General features: G+C 54.7%; 1 protein-coding gene across 3 annotated transcripts in view; it reads right to left on the minus strand.

The window, feature by feature from the left end:
- Positions 1 to 460: 460 nt before the first annotated feature.
- The window catches only part of MYT1 (myelin transcription factor 1), a 62,433-nt gene continuing 50,262 nt past the window's right edge, over positions 461 to 12,631 (minus strand). For all 3 annotated transcript variants that reach the window (XM_020875362.2, XM_070472382.1, XM_070472381.1), the window contains 7 exons: positions 10,643 to 10,705; positions 10,287 to 10,370; positions 6,586 to 6,807; positions 5,430 to 5,521; positions 4,769 to 4,872; positions 2,627 to 2,770; positions 461 to 2,313 (listed from right to left, as the gene is read on the minus strand). In XM_020875362.2, coding sequence (XP_020731021.2) covers positions 2,173 to 2,313; positions 2,627 to 2,770; positions 4,769 to 4,872; positions 5,430 to 5,521; positions 6,586 to 6,807; positions 10,287 to 10,370; positions 10,643 to 10,705 — 850 coding nt within the window. In that variant the 3' untranslated portion in view covers positions 461 to 2,172. The remainder of the gene's footprint in view (positions 2,314 to 2,626; positions 2,771 to 4,768; positions 4,873 to 5,429; positions 5,522 to 6,585; positions 6,808 to 10,286; positions 10,371 to 10,642; positions 10,706 to 12,631) is intronic.

The following is a 12,631-nucleotide window of genomic DNA, read 5'->3' on the forward strand; positions in this document are numbered from 1 at the left end:
TGACACAAAAGTGTAGAGCAGTGAGGAGCCACTGCCATCATAGCCACCTTCACAGATGGCTGAATGCGGAAGCTCTGAAAAGTCCACCAGAGAGCTGGCTCTGCCTCCCCCTCCCACTTTTCTCTCCCCTCCTCTCAACTCTGCCTCCCTCCGGAAAGTCCAAACTCTCGCCTGCACAGGGCTTCCTCCTGAAGCCAGGAGAGGTGGCCCGGGGCAGCCCTCATTTCACACCCCCCAGGCCAACAACGCCAGCCGGAAGACTTCTTCTGACCCTAAGAGAAACCCCCGATTCACACATGCGCGGTCCGTGACTCAACCCTCCGGGGAGGGCGGTTCCGCAAAGGAAATGTCGCTTCCACGTGCTCACACGGAGGACCCGCCCACCGCCCTCGCTCCAGGAAGGTGACCCCCAGAGCTCCCGGGACCGAGTCGGCGTCCCCACCACAGACACGGCTCCCACTCACAGTCAGAGTGGACTTTTATTAGGAAATCACCCTGCAAACACACTGAGAAGTGCTGTGCTGTGGGGTCAGCGTTTCCTGAGGAAGGAGGATCACAGTATCAGAGCTGTCAGAGGACAGGAGCCTAGAGCGGGAGCTGCTCAGGGCGGCCTGCAGCCAGCGCCCCTCACAGCGATAGGACTCAGCCATCAAGAACCGGCACACAGACGCAACACAAGAGACACGCCAGAGCACACAGCTGCACTACACTTAAATAAACAATAAACACAGAATGCCATTTGCTGTCGTCCGTGCCTGAAACAAAAGGAGCCAAAGGGATGAAGAGAACCAAAAAGTCTTTCTTTCCATTGGACCAAAGGGGAAACATCCCCAAATTATCAAAATTCCTCAGTTACAAAATACTTTTTAAAAACTCCATTATTAAAAAGAATAAATAACAAAATATATAAAAAATAACTCAGTTGCATTAAAATCATAACTAGAAGTTACAGCAAGATTTTTTTGTGGCCCTTCTCATAGTCAAATAGTTAAGTTTGCTTTGATTTCATTTACTTCCCTCTCATATGTCCTGGTGTGGGGTCTAGGTAAAATAGTATAAAATTAATAAATAAAAATGTTAAATAAATAGCCAACATTAACATAAGAGGTTGTGAATATAAATACTTACATTTTGACAAAATTAAATAATTTACAGAATAATTAAACTAACTACTTTCTCATTTCTTCCAGGAAGTGCAATTTCTCTACTTTTAAATACTAACTTGGAATCGCAGTCACAGTTGGCTTGGACTCTATTTACATGTTAGGAACATTGTGTTTTTAACACACTAAATCAAACTTTATCTTCTTTTGAATCTCGAATGGATCTAAAAAGAAGTGATACCTTGGTGGTCTCCAGTCAGGAATTTATCCCCTGACCTTGCTGTCACTTCCCCCACCTCGGTAAAGCTCAGCCATGACCCGGTGATGGGCAGTGGTGGGTCACAAGCCAGGTGGGCACACAGACAGCCAGAGGCCCTGACCTTGACCCCGACCTGGGTCTAAAGGCTGCAGCCTTGAGGGAGCCTGACCCTGAGCACAGGGTCTGCAGGCTCCGCCAGAGGTGCTTCCCTGTGGAGCCAGCGCTGTCTTCAGGGGGTCCCGGGCCAGCTTCCTCCAGGCCTGTTCCTAACCTACCCTCTGGAACGCTGCTCTCTTCCACGCTTAACATAAAAGTGAATTAAAGGACAACAGGAAACACACTTGTCACAGCGGCCTCACCGCGTGGGCACACTGGCCACTCCAGGCTGACTCGTCACACGCACCACCCGCCCGGCCAGGCTGCCCTCTCGGCCTTGACAGACAAAGGAATACTGTGGTTGCAGCTCCAAAACTTCCCTGAGAACCTTGTCCGTGAGTTTCCATTGGAGACTTCGAGCTTTCAGAAGCAAAAATAAATCACTTTGTAATACTTCACGCCCCGCACTCACATTGAGAGGTCAAGGCCTCTGGCCTGGCGCGTGCGTCACATCGAGGGAGACGAGGATTTCCAGGCACTCCTCTGGCTAAACACTCCCACCCCCTCGCCGAGGCCACCCTGGGCTGCCAACGAGAAGTCACTGTGAGTGGGAATCTCCACTGGGAGGGCAGGGCTAGGGAGGTAAAAGACAGAGGCGAGTCGGGGTGCCCTGGGCGCCCCGAGTCAGCATGGTGGCTCCTCACACAAGGAGGCCTAGACCTGGATGCCCCTCACGGCCTGCTTGATGCTCTCGAGGAGGTCCTTGTTCTCGGGGTTCTGGTAGCACTCCTGGTTGGAGTACATGTCGGTGAGGGTGCTGACATAGGCGTCAAAATTCTGCTCACATATCGGCTCCTGGAGAACACAACTGGTTTAGCGAGGCCCATCCATGTGGGAGCCCCAGGGTTTCCAGAAGCAATGGGAGTGGATGGGGAAGCCTCAGACCCAGGAAGCCCACGCCGCCAGGGATGAGCACACAGACCCACCACAGGCAGCACTCAGGCTGAGACCACCATGGCACAGGCTGCCCAGGACGTGACAGCTGCCATGGGCAGCAATCTGCCCAGGGTGGGGCCCTCCCAGAGGCAGAGGGGTGCCTGCCCTCCCCGAAGCCCCAGGACACAGGTGCCAGCTCAGCTAGGGAGGCCCAGGGCTGCTGACTGCTTACCATGTGCGGAAGGCGGATGTTGGCAAGACTTTGGATGAGGGCCTGGCTCAGGCCCGACAGCTCCAGAAACAGGGCTTCGTTCTGCTCCTCGATGAGCTTGTTCTCCTCCTCGATGTTCTTCAGGCTTTTCTCCATGGACGAGATCTGCCAGACAGAGACGGGAGCTGCCGCCTGGAGTGTCCTCCTGGGAGCAGGCCAGGCATGCCCACTGGGCCGTCTCACGTCCCTCCGGGAGAGGGCAAAGAGGCAGGAGCCCTGCCACAGTGAGGGTTGGCAGTGCCCTGGTCCCTGGGTGGAGGGTGGGGAACACAGTGACTGAGCTAGGGGCTGGGGGGCCATGGGTTTCTGAGCCCAGCTGTCCTGTGGGGTGGAGAGGAGCACAGAAGGAGGCACTGGGCTCACATCCCAGCCCACCACTGGCTTCCTGCTCTTCCTCTGTGGTGGAAACACTGTTCCCACATTGTGGAACATCTCCCACCAGAAAGACCAACCAGGTGCCTCATCAAAACTATGAAGGCAGCAGAGCAGACCACTGCCATTCTCGGCTGAGTGCACCAGCACACCAAAGACCATCCTGGGGTTTCCAGCACAAATATATCTTCTCTGGACCCAACAGGGCACCAGGAGCGAGTCTGAAAGTTCTCCCGGGGCTCCAAGGCTTTCACATGAAACAGCAGAGGACAGAGGACAAGTCCACCGGGCTGACAGCCATGGGCAGTCTCACCTGCTCTGGGTGCTGCAGGCACCACATGAGTCCCAGAGTGTCAAAGCCCCATAGGCAAGGTGGGCAAGAAGGCCACCCCGGGGCCTGGCCTGGAGCAGACATGCTTGGGAGGGCAGCCCCCAGCCTCACTCTGGGCAGAGGCAAGCTCATCAGTGTGGATGGCACCTCAGGCCATCGCTAAGCCCTTTTAGGAGGGGCTGGGGAGGAGCATCATGTCCTCCTTACCCAGTGACAAGCCTTTGGGTTTAAAAGGTTTGAGCAGAGGTCCTGAGCCTGCTTTCCCTGCCTGAGCTCTCCGGCAGGGCACACAACGCAAAACTCCCTGGAGGGGAAAGGGGACTCTGAGTCCTTCCAAAAAGGACACTAGTGAATAATCTCTCTATAAGTAGGTGGGTGCTGGCCAATAAAGAGAAACCAGAGGTGCTTTCCAAGGGTGCTGACACTGGGAGATGGCTTGGACTTCGAGAAGGAAAACGGCAGGGAAGAATGTGGGGAAAGCCACCCAGAAGGGCGTCTCAGTGCCCAGAGACAGCCCCTGTACCCCCCTCCACTTCCACTGCCTCTGAACTGGGGAGACGCTGCGCGGCAGGACAGAAATCCCTGCTGATCCTCATCAGCTGGTGCTATTTTTACACCGGCTTCTGGGTAAGAGGAGGTCGGCATAAAAGCCCGTCTGCCAGAGAAAGGAGGGGCCAGAGAAGACACATGGACTCCAGAATCTCACACTTCCCCGGTTCCCTCCACCCTCCAACCCCATAGGGCCAGGTCACCTCCTTGTCCTTGGGGACATGGCCGTGCGCAGCTGTTCCTCTGTGCCCTTATCTCTGCTCCAGCCCCCACTCAGCAGTCAAGGAAGGGCATGTTCTTCTTTTCAAAATAAGAATTTCACTGTTTTTTGGTTTGGTGGTTTGTTTTTGTTTTGTTTTGTTTTGTTTTTGAGTGTTCATTTTGGGAAACTCAAGGATAGGACACAGATGCAAGGCAATCTGTAACCCTGTCCCTCAGTGCAGCAGTTCTTCTGGGTCAGATCCTGTTCAAATTGCTTTCCTTATAGAAATGCATTTGTCTCTTGACAACCGAATCAGGCAGATTCTCATATTATCCTCATCTGCCTGGGAGGACGTCAAGGCACATTACTCGGAATGAGAGGTCCACCAAGTCACTGAGCTGGTGTATGGCCATGCTGGGCTGGAACCCAGCTCCAGTCAGGTTCTGATGACCCACGATGCGGTTCTGCTCCTACTAACCAACAGGATGGTGGCTACCAGCACCTCAGGGCTCCTGATGGGCAGAGCACATGCTGAGCAGAACCTTGATGAGGGGCTGGGTGCCCCCCAACCCAGAAAAGAAGAAGGAGGATGGGAAGGACATCCTGGGTTTGAGGGCAGGTGGGGGCAAGGCGGGGCGGCTCCACCCACCTGGGACTGCAGCTGCAGCATGGCGGCCTCCATCTCAGAGTTGGACTCGTTCAGGTCTCGAATCTCCTGGTTCAGCTGCTTGATCTCCTCATCGTTGTCCAGCACTACCCCAGAGAGAAAGCTCAGTTGTGGCTCTCACAAGGTGGGGAGGGGGTCAGTCAAGGCCTGCTTTCTAGATAGGCCTGGGGAGCCCTTTCAGAGTAGAAGCCCCAGTGGCTCATGGCCCACATCTCAGACTGGGAAAGTGGCTGCATGTCAGCTGTGTGCCTCCAGGCCCTGGTCTTGGTGGGAAAACAGATACCTCCTGGGCAAGTGTTAATTGCTAAGACAAAAATGGAAGCTTTTCCAGATGGTTCTGGTTTCCTCTGCTTCCCTCTCATGAATCCTGAGAACACAGGTCCATACTCCCCAAGCACATGGCTTCTGGTGCTGCCAGTAGGGCTTACCAAGCCCCAGGCTAGAGCTATGATGGCCACGCTGGGCACAGGGCAGCCAGAGGTTCTGAGCCAAGGTGAGGGGCCCTGGCAGCTCAGCTCAAGAGCTCTGTCTCCACCACGACTCACTCCAGGAGGGGCTTTGCCTCCTGACCCATCTCTTGCCTAAATCACCCGCCCACTCAGGTCCCAAGACCACATGCAGGGAGTGCAGGGGGCAGCCTCACCATCACTTGTCTTGAATTTCGTGCCAAGAACCTCATCCCCTGAGAGCTTTCCCTTCTTTCCTGCAAAGGTCGCTCTGGGACAGCCAGACAAGCTGGAAGCAAAGGTCATGCATGAAGACCAATTCTAGGTCATGCCTCACAGGCCAGTCTAAGGTCACAAGTCCCAGTGAGAGCTGGGCTGTTGGAGGACTATCCTTTCTGGAGCGTTGTCAATCATCCCTGGTGTCCCAGTCCTGGCTCCAGGCTCCCGGCTTCCTCACTCCTCCAACAGCGCAGGCCATTCCCAGCTCAGGCCCCTGCCCTGAAGGTTTGTCCCCAGAGGCTCAGGACAAGCACCACCTCTCAGAAAAGACCTCCTCACCCCTGCCTGCTCTATCTTCCCCACGGTGTCCTTTGCCAAACTAATAACATATTTGTTGGTTTGCAGTCTGTCTCTGCACCTGCCCTGACCACTCAGCTCCAGGAGGGCTGGTTGTCATCTTGTTCTCCAGAGACTGGTATTTGATGTGCTTTCAGCAATGGCTTGTGGAATGAATGAGCTAATTAATCTTAAAGGTGGAGAGATGAAGACAAAAAAATAACATAGGAAAAAGGTTTCTGACAGGACCGAGCAGTGACTGGTGTGGCTTCCCAGCACAGAGAGGAGGAAGAGGGTTGCTGGGGCAAGACCCTCAGCGCCAGGGGCAGCATCAGGGCAGGTCGGAGCTGGCCAGTGCTGCCCGAGCCCACTGCCCAGGCATGGAGGGGTCCCTTGTAGAGCAAGGAAGGACCCGGCCCCAAGTTTAGAGAAGAAACCCCAGTAGAAGGGACAGGGCGTGAGCTGTGACAATGCTTTTCAGGAAAAGCCTCAGCCTGCTTTAAGAAAGTGTGTTCCAGACACAGGAGGGCTCTGCTCTCTCTTGCCAGAGGGACTCCATGGGATGTATAAAGGGGTCTTAGGACAGTAGACACCTGGGTGACACATCACACAGGCCATCACGTGGTCCCAGCAGATTTCCATGGCTTCCCTCAGGTGGCTATCAATTTGGGTCTTTTTCCTCAAGAAACTACTGTTCTCACCTGCACCCTGGTCTGGCACAATCCCTGGGAGCCTTGCCACAGTCCCACAGCTGGGGTCTCTCCTGGGTGACAGAAGGGTGGGGGTGGGGACAATCACCTGCGGTGGGTGAGGAAGCTCCCATTGGCGTGACCGGAGCCGTCGCAGCCCGGGGTGGGGCAGGCGGGCCCCTCATTCTTCAGGGACTTCCAGGAAAAAGAGGAGCCATTGAGGGAACCCTCCTTCTGCCTCCGAGCTGCCAGCGGGCAGCCGGACGCGCTTCTGTGAGAGGCGTATTTGCCGCTGATGTGACCAAGCCCCACACAGCCTGGAACCGGGCACCTGGGCGCAGAGAGGTCAGAGGTGAACACTGGGTGCTGGAGCTGGAGGAGGAGCCCAGAGAGCCCGCCAAGCCACACCCTGAGACGTGCTGGGGTCCCCTACATCCCCTGTGTGGCTTGGGGGTCAGCAGCCACCTTCTCTCCCTGTCCCTCAGCAGCAGGGACCCCAGGGGCCTGGAGCAGACTCTTGGTGGCCTCCTGGTCCACACCTGGATCTTGCTGCCAGCACCATTTCTGTATCACCCCAGAGACCACTTGCTGGGAGCTTGCTCTGAGCACTATCCATTTGTCAACGCTTTCTACAGCCGCAGACCCAAAAGGCACAGAGGACCCAGTTCACAGAGAGGTCCCTGGGATACAGACAAGACAGAGGAAGGAAGCCCCCAGAGATGGCAAGGCTGGGGGTGGTGTGCTGCCTGGCAGCCCCCACACTCTACCCTCATCTTGAGAGGGTTAACAGCCTGGGTAGGAAGGCTAGAGGTCCCCAAGCAGCAGGAGGAAATAAACTTCAAGTGGCAGATGGTTTTTTTTTCTCTTCTAATCCTGTGTTGTCACGGCAACACCTGGTTCCACCTAAACTGAACTTTATCTCAAACCTTGAGCTAACCAATGTGTTTTTCTTATGGATATGTTTTAAGCTGTGTTAATGAAATTATGTCTTTGCTTGGAAATCTGTCTTTCTTCAAGATTCATGTCAATTGTTCTATGGCCAGGGATGACTCCCCTTGTGCCATTCTATCTCAAAATGCACCTTGTGGGAGAGGGGCCTGGTGCAACTCTCAATCTTGAGGCATTTCTTTTATCTGATTAGCAGCTTGCCAAAAGGTATAAAACACCTTGCTAAAAACTAGCAAGGGGGCACTCTTTCTGTTCCCTTTGATGTCTGTGTCAGCCACTTTCTCTATTCATTTTATACTTTAATAAAACTTTGCTACACAAAAACTCCAAGTGATCAAGCCTTGTCTCTGGCCGCCGATCGAATTCCTCTCCTGCGGAAGCCACGAATCCCGGCGTCATTCACGGCTCGCAGCAGCAACCTTTCAGTCTCAGAAGTGGCCTCCTCGGCTGGGACCATCCTCATCTGTCCCCTCTCTTGGCTCTTCTTTCCTATCTAGTCCAGCCAAGTGGGCCCAGACATGAGGGCTGTCCACTGAGCTGGTCCAAGGCCACCGTAGCCCCAGTCCAGAACAGAGTCACTACCAGGGACCCCTGCAGGGGGCTTGGGGAGGTTCCAGTCTATGTCCACCCCCCCACACTTGGACACATCCCAACTGTGGGGTTCCAGAGGACTTCTGGGCTGGGCCCCTCTGAGGTGCCTGTGAAGCTGATGTCACAGGATCAAATAGTGACAGGAGCCTCTTCAAGTCACCACACAGATGAACCTAGGCTCTGCTTTCCCACTGTCTTTGCAGAACCCTAGCCTTCACCTCAGGAGGGGCTGCAGGCGCCCCCAGAAAGTGTATTCATGACATGCTGCAGTAACACTGCTGGTCTCTCCCTCCACACCCTGGGTCCAAATCTTCAGTGTCAGGTGACCTCTCGTTAAGTCGTGTAGCACACCCAGGGGACCCCTGGTCAGAGGCACAGCTCTTTGGTCAAGTGCCAGCACAGCCGGGGACAGTGTGGCCTCTCCACGGTGATGGACATGCAGCTCCCAACCTCCACATTGGAACCTCCATAGACTTTCATGGTCAGTTATCTACTTGTGGCTAAAGGGATTTACCACAAAGCACTGACCTGACTTAATCTCAAAAGCTGCAGACACAAGATATCATAAAAGGGATCCTGCCTCCACCAGCCCTTACACATCACAGCCAGTGCCTGCCAGCCACGTCACTGCAAGTAGTAGGAACTGGAGCACTGATTAAAGTTTCTGCTGCCGTCTGCACTTGTGTAAAGACGCTCATCAATTATAAATATGGGTAAAGTTTATGGCTAGGGAGGAGGTCCTATAAAACAGAGGCGCTACATGGGTGGCCTCTTCCCCTTGCCATGGAGCCATTAGAAACTTCATCCATCCTATAAATGCTGAACTATTTCTAGAAGTCACATTCTCCACTTGGCTGCAAATTCTCGAGTTCTTTTTAAAAGCAAAGTTGACAGCACATCAGGAAGAGGAAAACCATTTTTCCCAGTTAATGTGAAAAATGCTGATCTTGATTTTCATCGTTTGCAAATGCAGCACAATTCACTTATCACACCAGCAGGATCCCTGCTAAATCCATAACAGCAATGCGTTTATATGATCACAGGCAAATTCCTAGATTCTTGGAAGAAAAAAATATTCTTTATCCACCCTCTCATTTGGTAGGCAGCATTCACAATACCAACAACCAGTATTTTGCATTTTTGATTTAGTATTCATTACAGTTTTACTGTATAAATTAAATAAACAAGTCACTGCCTTATTACAGCAAACAGCTGGTGGGGCCGTCCTCTTTGAAGGGCATAACACTGGTCAATTTGGCCCGTTCTCTGTGGCCAGCAGATGTTTGGGCCACAGCTGGGCTGATCTCCCTGGAGAAGCCAGCACAACTCCGACCAGGTCGAGCCCCTCCCTCTGCAGAGGTGAGTGCCAGCTGTCATGGCAGACCTGCTTCCCGTGGACCTGCCCAGCCAAACTACTCCAGTACCTGGGCCACCAGGCAGCCAGAGTCATTCTTCTCCAGTCCTTGCCTGCCCCAGCGGGACCCACTGCCTGCTCTACCTAATGTCAGCTCTGAAAGTCCTGGGCAAATTGGATGGTGGGTCACCCTGCTTGCACCTGTGGCACCTGCAAGTGGGGAGCTTGAGGGGCAGGGTCCCTTCTGGAAGGAAAAGTTTTCCGTGATACCAGCCCCACCAGATGAGTCCAGGTCAGGGTTCATGACAGGGCAGCAATCCCCAGGGAGAAGGTCAGTAGAGAGAGGTCAGGGACACTGTTCACCTAAGGCCCAGGGTGTCTCTCTCCTCCCAAGAGGACTGGCGAGTCCCAGTTCAGAGTGACCCTCCCAGGCCCCCTCACTGCACATCAGCTCCCTGAAGAGGCATGGGGACACATAGATATACTCAATTCAAAGGCTCCCTGTCTTTCTAACCACCCTCTCCTCCTTGACTCCAACATTGACCCCTCCCACCAGACCAGAAGCCATGCAGGCTGTAGTGCCTGTGAATGCCAGGGGTGGCCTACACCCTGAGGCCCAGGCCCAGATGCCCTGGGTGCACAGGCGGCAGGGCACTCTGCCTCTCTCGGCCCGTCAAACACCACAGACCTGAGAAGTCCAGACAGGAGCCCATGCATGCAGGTGTCCTCCACATAACGCACATGGCTCCCACCTGCAAGGGTGTCCCTATGCATGGCCTGAGCACGTCTGTAAAAATGGGCATTGTCACAGCTGTATCAAAGCAAATAGAGTCTAAAAGGAGCTTTTAAAATTAAAAAATACAGGGAAACCCCAAGTCTGCACAGCAGCCAGGCGGCCAGCAGGAGCCCCCACTCACTTCATCAGCTCGGGGTCTTCCTTGTCGTCCTTTGCAGGTGTGGCCTTGGCTCCGCTTTTCTTGGCACGAGGGCAGCCTGACAAGCTGGTTTTACAAGAGGAAAAAATGCCACAGTGTTTTAAGGACAGCAACTTAACCCACCTACCTCCCTCCAGCCCTCAGGCTCTGTGGGCAGCAAGGCCACGTCCAGGAAGCGGCCCCCAGCTCTGGCCAGAATATCGACAATTCAGACTCGAGGGAAGAAACAGGCTGGGGTGCAGTGGCACTAATGTGTCACTTGGGGCCTGGAACTTCATCAGCCTAAGGAGACCCCCACTCTGCTGGCCCGGCGCCCAGGGCACCTGGGGCAGGCTCACCTCCGGTGCGACGCGTAGTTCCCCGTTATGTGGCCTGAGCCATCACAGCCGGGCGTGGGGCACCTGTGGAGGACAGCATGGCTGAGACCAGAGCCGCGGAAGTCACTCGGCCCTTGAAAGCCCCACCACTGAGTTCTCACATAGTCATGACCTCCAGGCCTCAGAACTTGGCACCCAGTCTCTCTGGGTGATACCAGCCAGGAGGGCCAGGGAAGAGCACATTCCTCTGCAGGACGGTGGGTTCCCAACTTGACCTCCTGCAAAGGACCAGGCTGGATGAGAAGGCTCCAGAACACCTGTGGGCCTTTAAGTGTGCTCTCAGAATGCAAACCTAGCACCGAGGACCGGCTCATCCTCCTTGAGGTTGCTGGAGAAGGACCGCCTGTGCTCACAGACAGCTGTACAGAGCACCTGAGACACACCACCCCCAGCCCTGGCAATGTTGGGGCATCACCCCCACTTGGCAAGTGCCCAAGGTTTTTGAGAGGTGGCTGGTACCAGTGGAAGGGAGCTGGGGAGGTACAGAATGCAAAAGTCTGACTTTCTACACCCAAAATTTTTGGTGAATATATCATGTCTCAGGCAGAAATCCCCTTTAATACACCAGCTTGAGCTATCTTTCCCTGAGCGTCCAGTGACAAAACATGGATCGATTTCTGCTGGCATCAGAGCACTAGTTTCCTACCCTGCAGGCGGTCCTCAGGACGCCTCCTCCAGGATGGGCCTGCTACTCACACCTTATCCCTCATGAGGGCCCAGTTCCATCCTGTGTGACCCAGCAGGACCTTGGTGTTTATCTGCCATTTCTGGCTTCATCCTCATACAGAGAGAGAGTTGTGGAGCCAAGGCCATTCCTCAGCAGAAAACTGGCACTAGAGGGTGGCGGGGCAGAGCACCAGCTGGGGCAGGACACAGACATTGAAGTTGGCCTGTCTATCAGTGGAAGCTGCCTTGTGCCCAGGCTCTGGCACGCCCAAGGCCCTTCCTCTTCATCCTCCTCCCAGATGTCCACGGGCCGACACTGCCGCCCCCATTAGTCTGGCATGGCAACACAGAGGGGCTAGATGCCCAGGGGGTCTCCTTCCCAGCCCCTCAGACCTTCTCGAGGTGTCTTCCTCGTCCCTGCCCAAGGGCCACCCATCGATTCTTCCCTGGCCTAGCAGTTGGCCAACGGGTCAATCTCCCTCCTGTCAGGCTTTGGGGTGACTCAGACCCCACTGAGATTATAATGCCCCCACCTCAGTCATGTGTGGTCACATTTCAACCCACATCTGGGGCAAGGAGGCTTCTGTATTTTAATGGAAATCACCCACCACCTCCATCCAGGTAAGCATCACCTGTTCAAATGAACCCCAGCTGCTGGGACCTCCTGCTCTGACACTCTGCGTCTCCAAGTGGCCTGAGGTTCTCAGGATCCAGCTGCTCAAGAAGGTCCTCTGAACTACACTGTGAGGACCAGGGAGTCCTTTGCACGGCCCTCTGCACTGAGGCCCAGGCTCTGTGACACCCTCTGCAAGGACAGTCCTCCCTGCTCCTTCTTAGCTGCAGAACATAGGGCTCAGCACTGTAGGCAGTGGCCAGGGTGGTGGGTTCACAGCAGCCTCCAGCCTCTGTGGCTGTGAGCAAGACACTTGTCTGTGAGTAACACCCTTGCAAGGTGCAGCCTCTGGCAGTGCCTAGGAGGGGGTCTTGGTCGGGGACAGACTTGGTGAGAACACGCACATGGGGGCACTCCCATTCCAGAAAGGCAGGATCCCCCCCCCAACCTTCCTTGCCAGCCTGATGTCATGGCTTTTCCCCAAGAGTCGTGTCCAAGAGAAGATGATGTCACGTGGCTGGAGAAGCAAGTGTCTGCACTGGCCACTGGCAGCGCCGGCCACCATCTCTCCTGAGTGCGTTGTCTGGGCCAGAGGATGAAGCTAGGCAGTTTGGCTCAAGCCAGACCTCACCCTGCCGCTATCCGTGTCCCGTGGCCAGGGCAGGGGATGT

Source organism: Odocoileus virginianus, chromosome 9, assembly GCF_023699985.2.
Source record: "Odocoileus virginianus isolate 20LAN1187 ecotype Illinois chromosome 9, Ovbor_1.2, whole genome shotgun sequence".
In the NCBI taxonomy this organism is placed as follows: domain Eukaryota; kingdom Metazoa; phylum Chordata; class Mammalia; order Artiodactyla; family Cervidae; genus Odocoileus; species Odocoileus virginianus.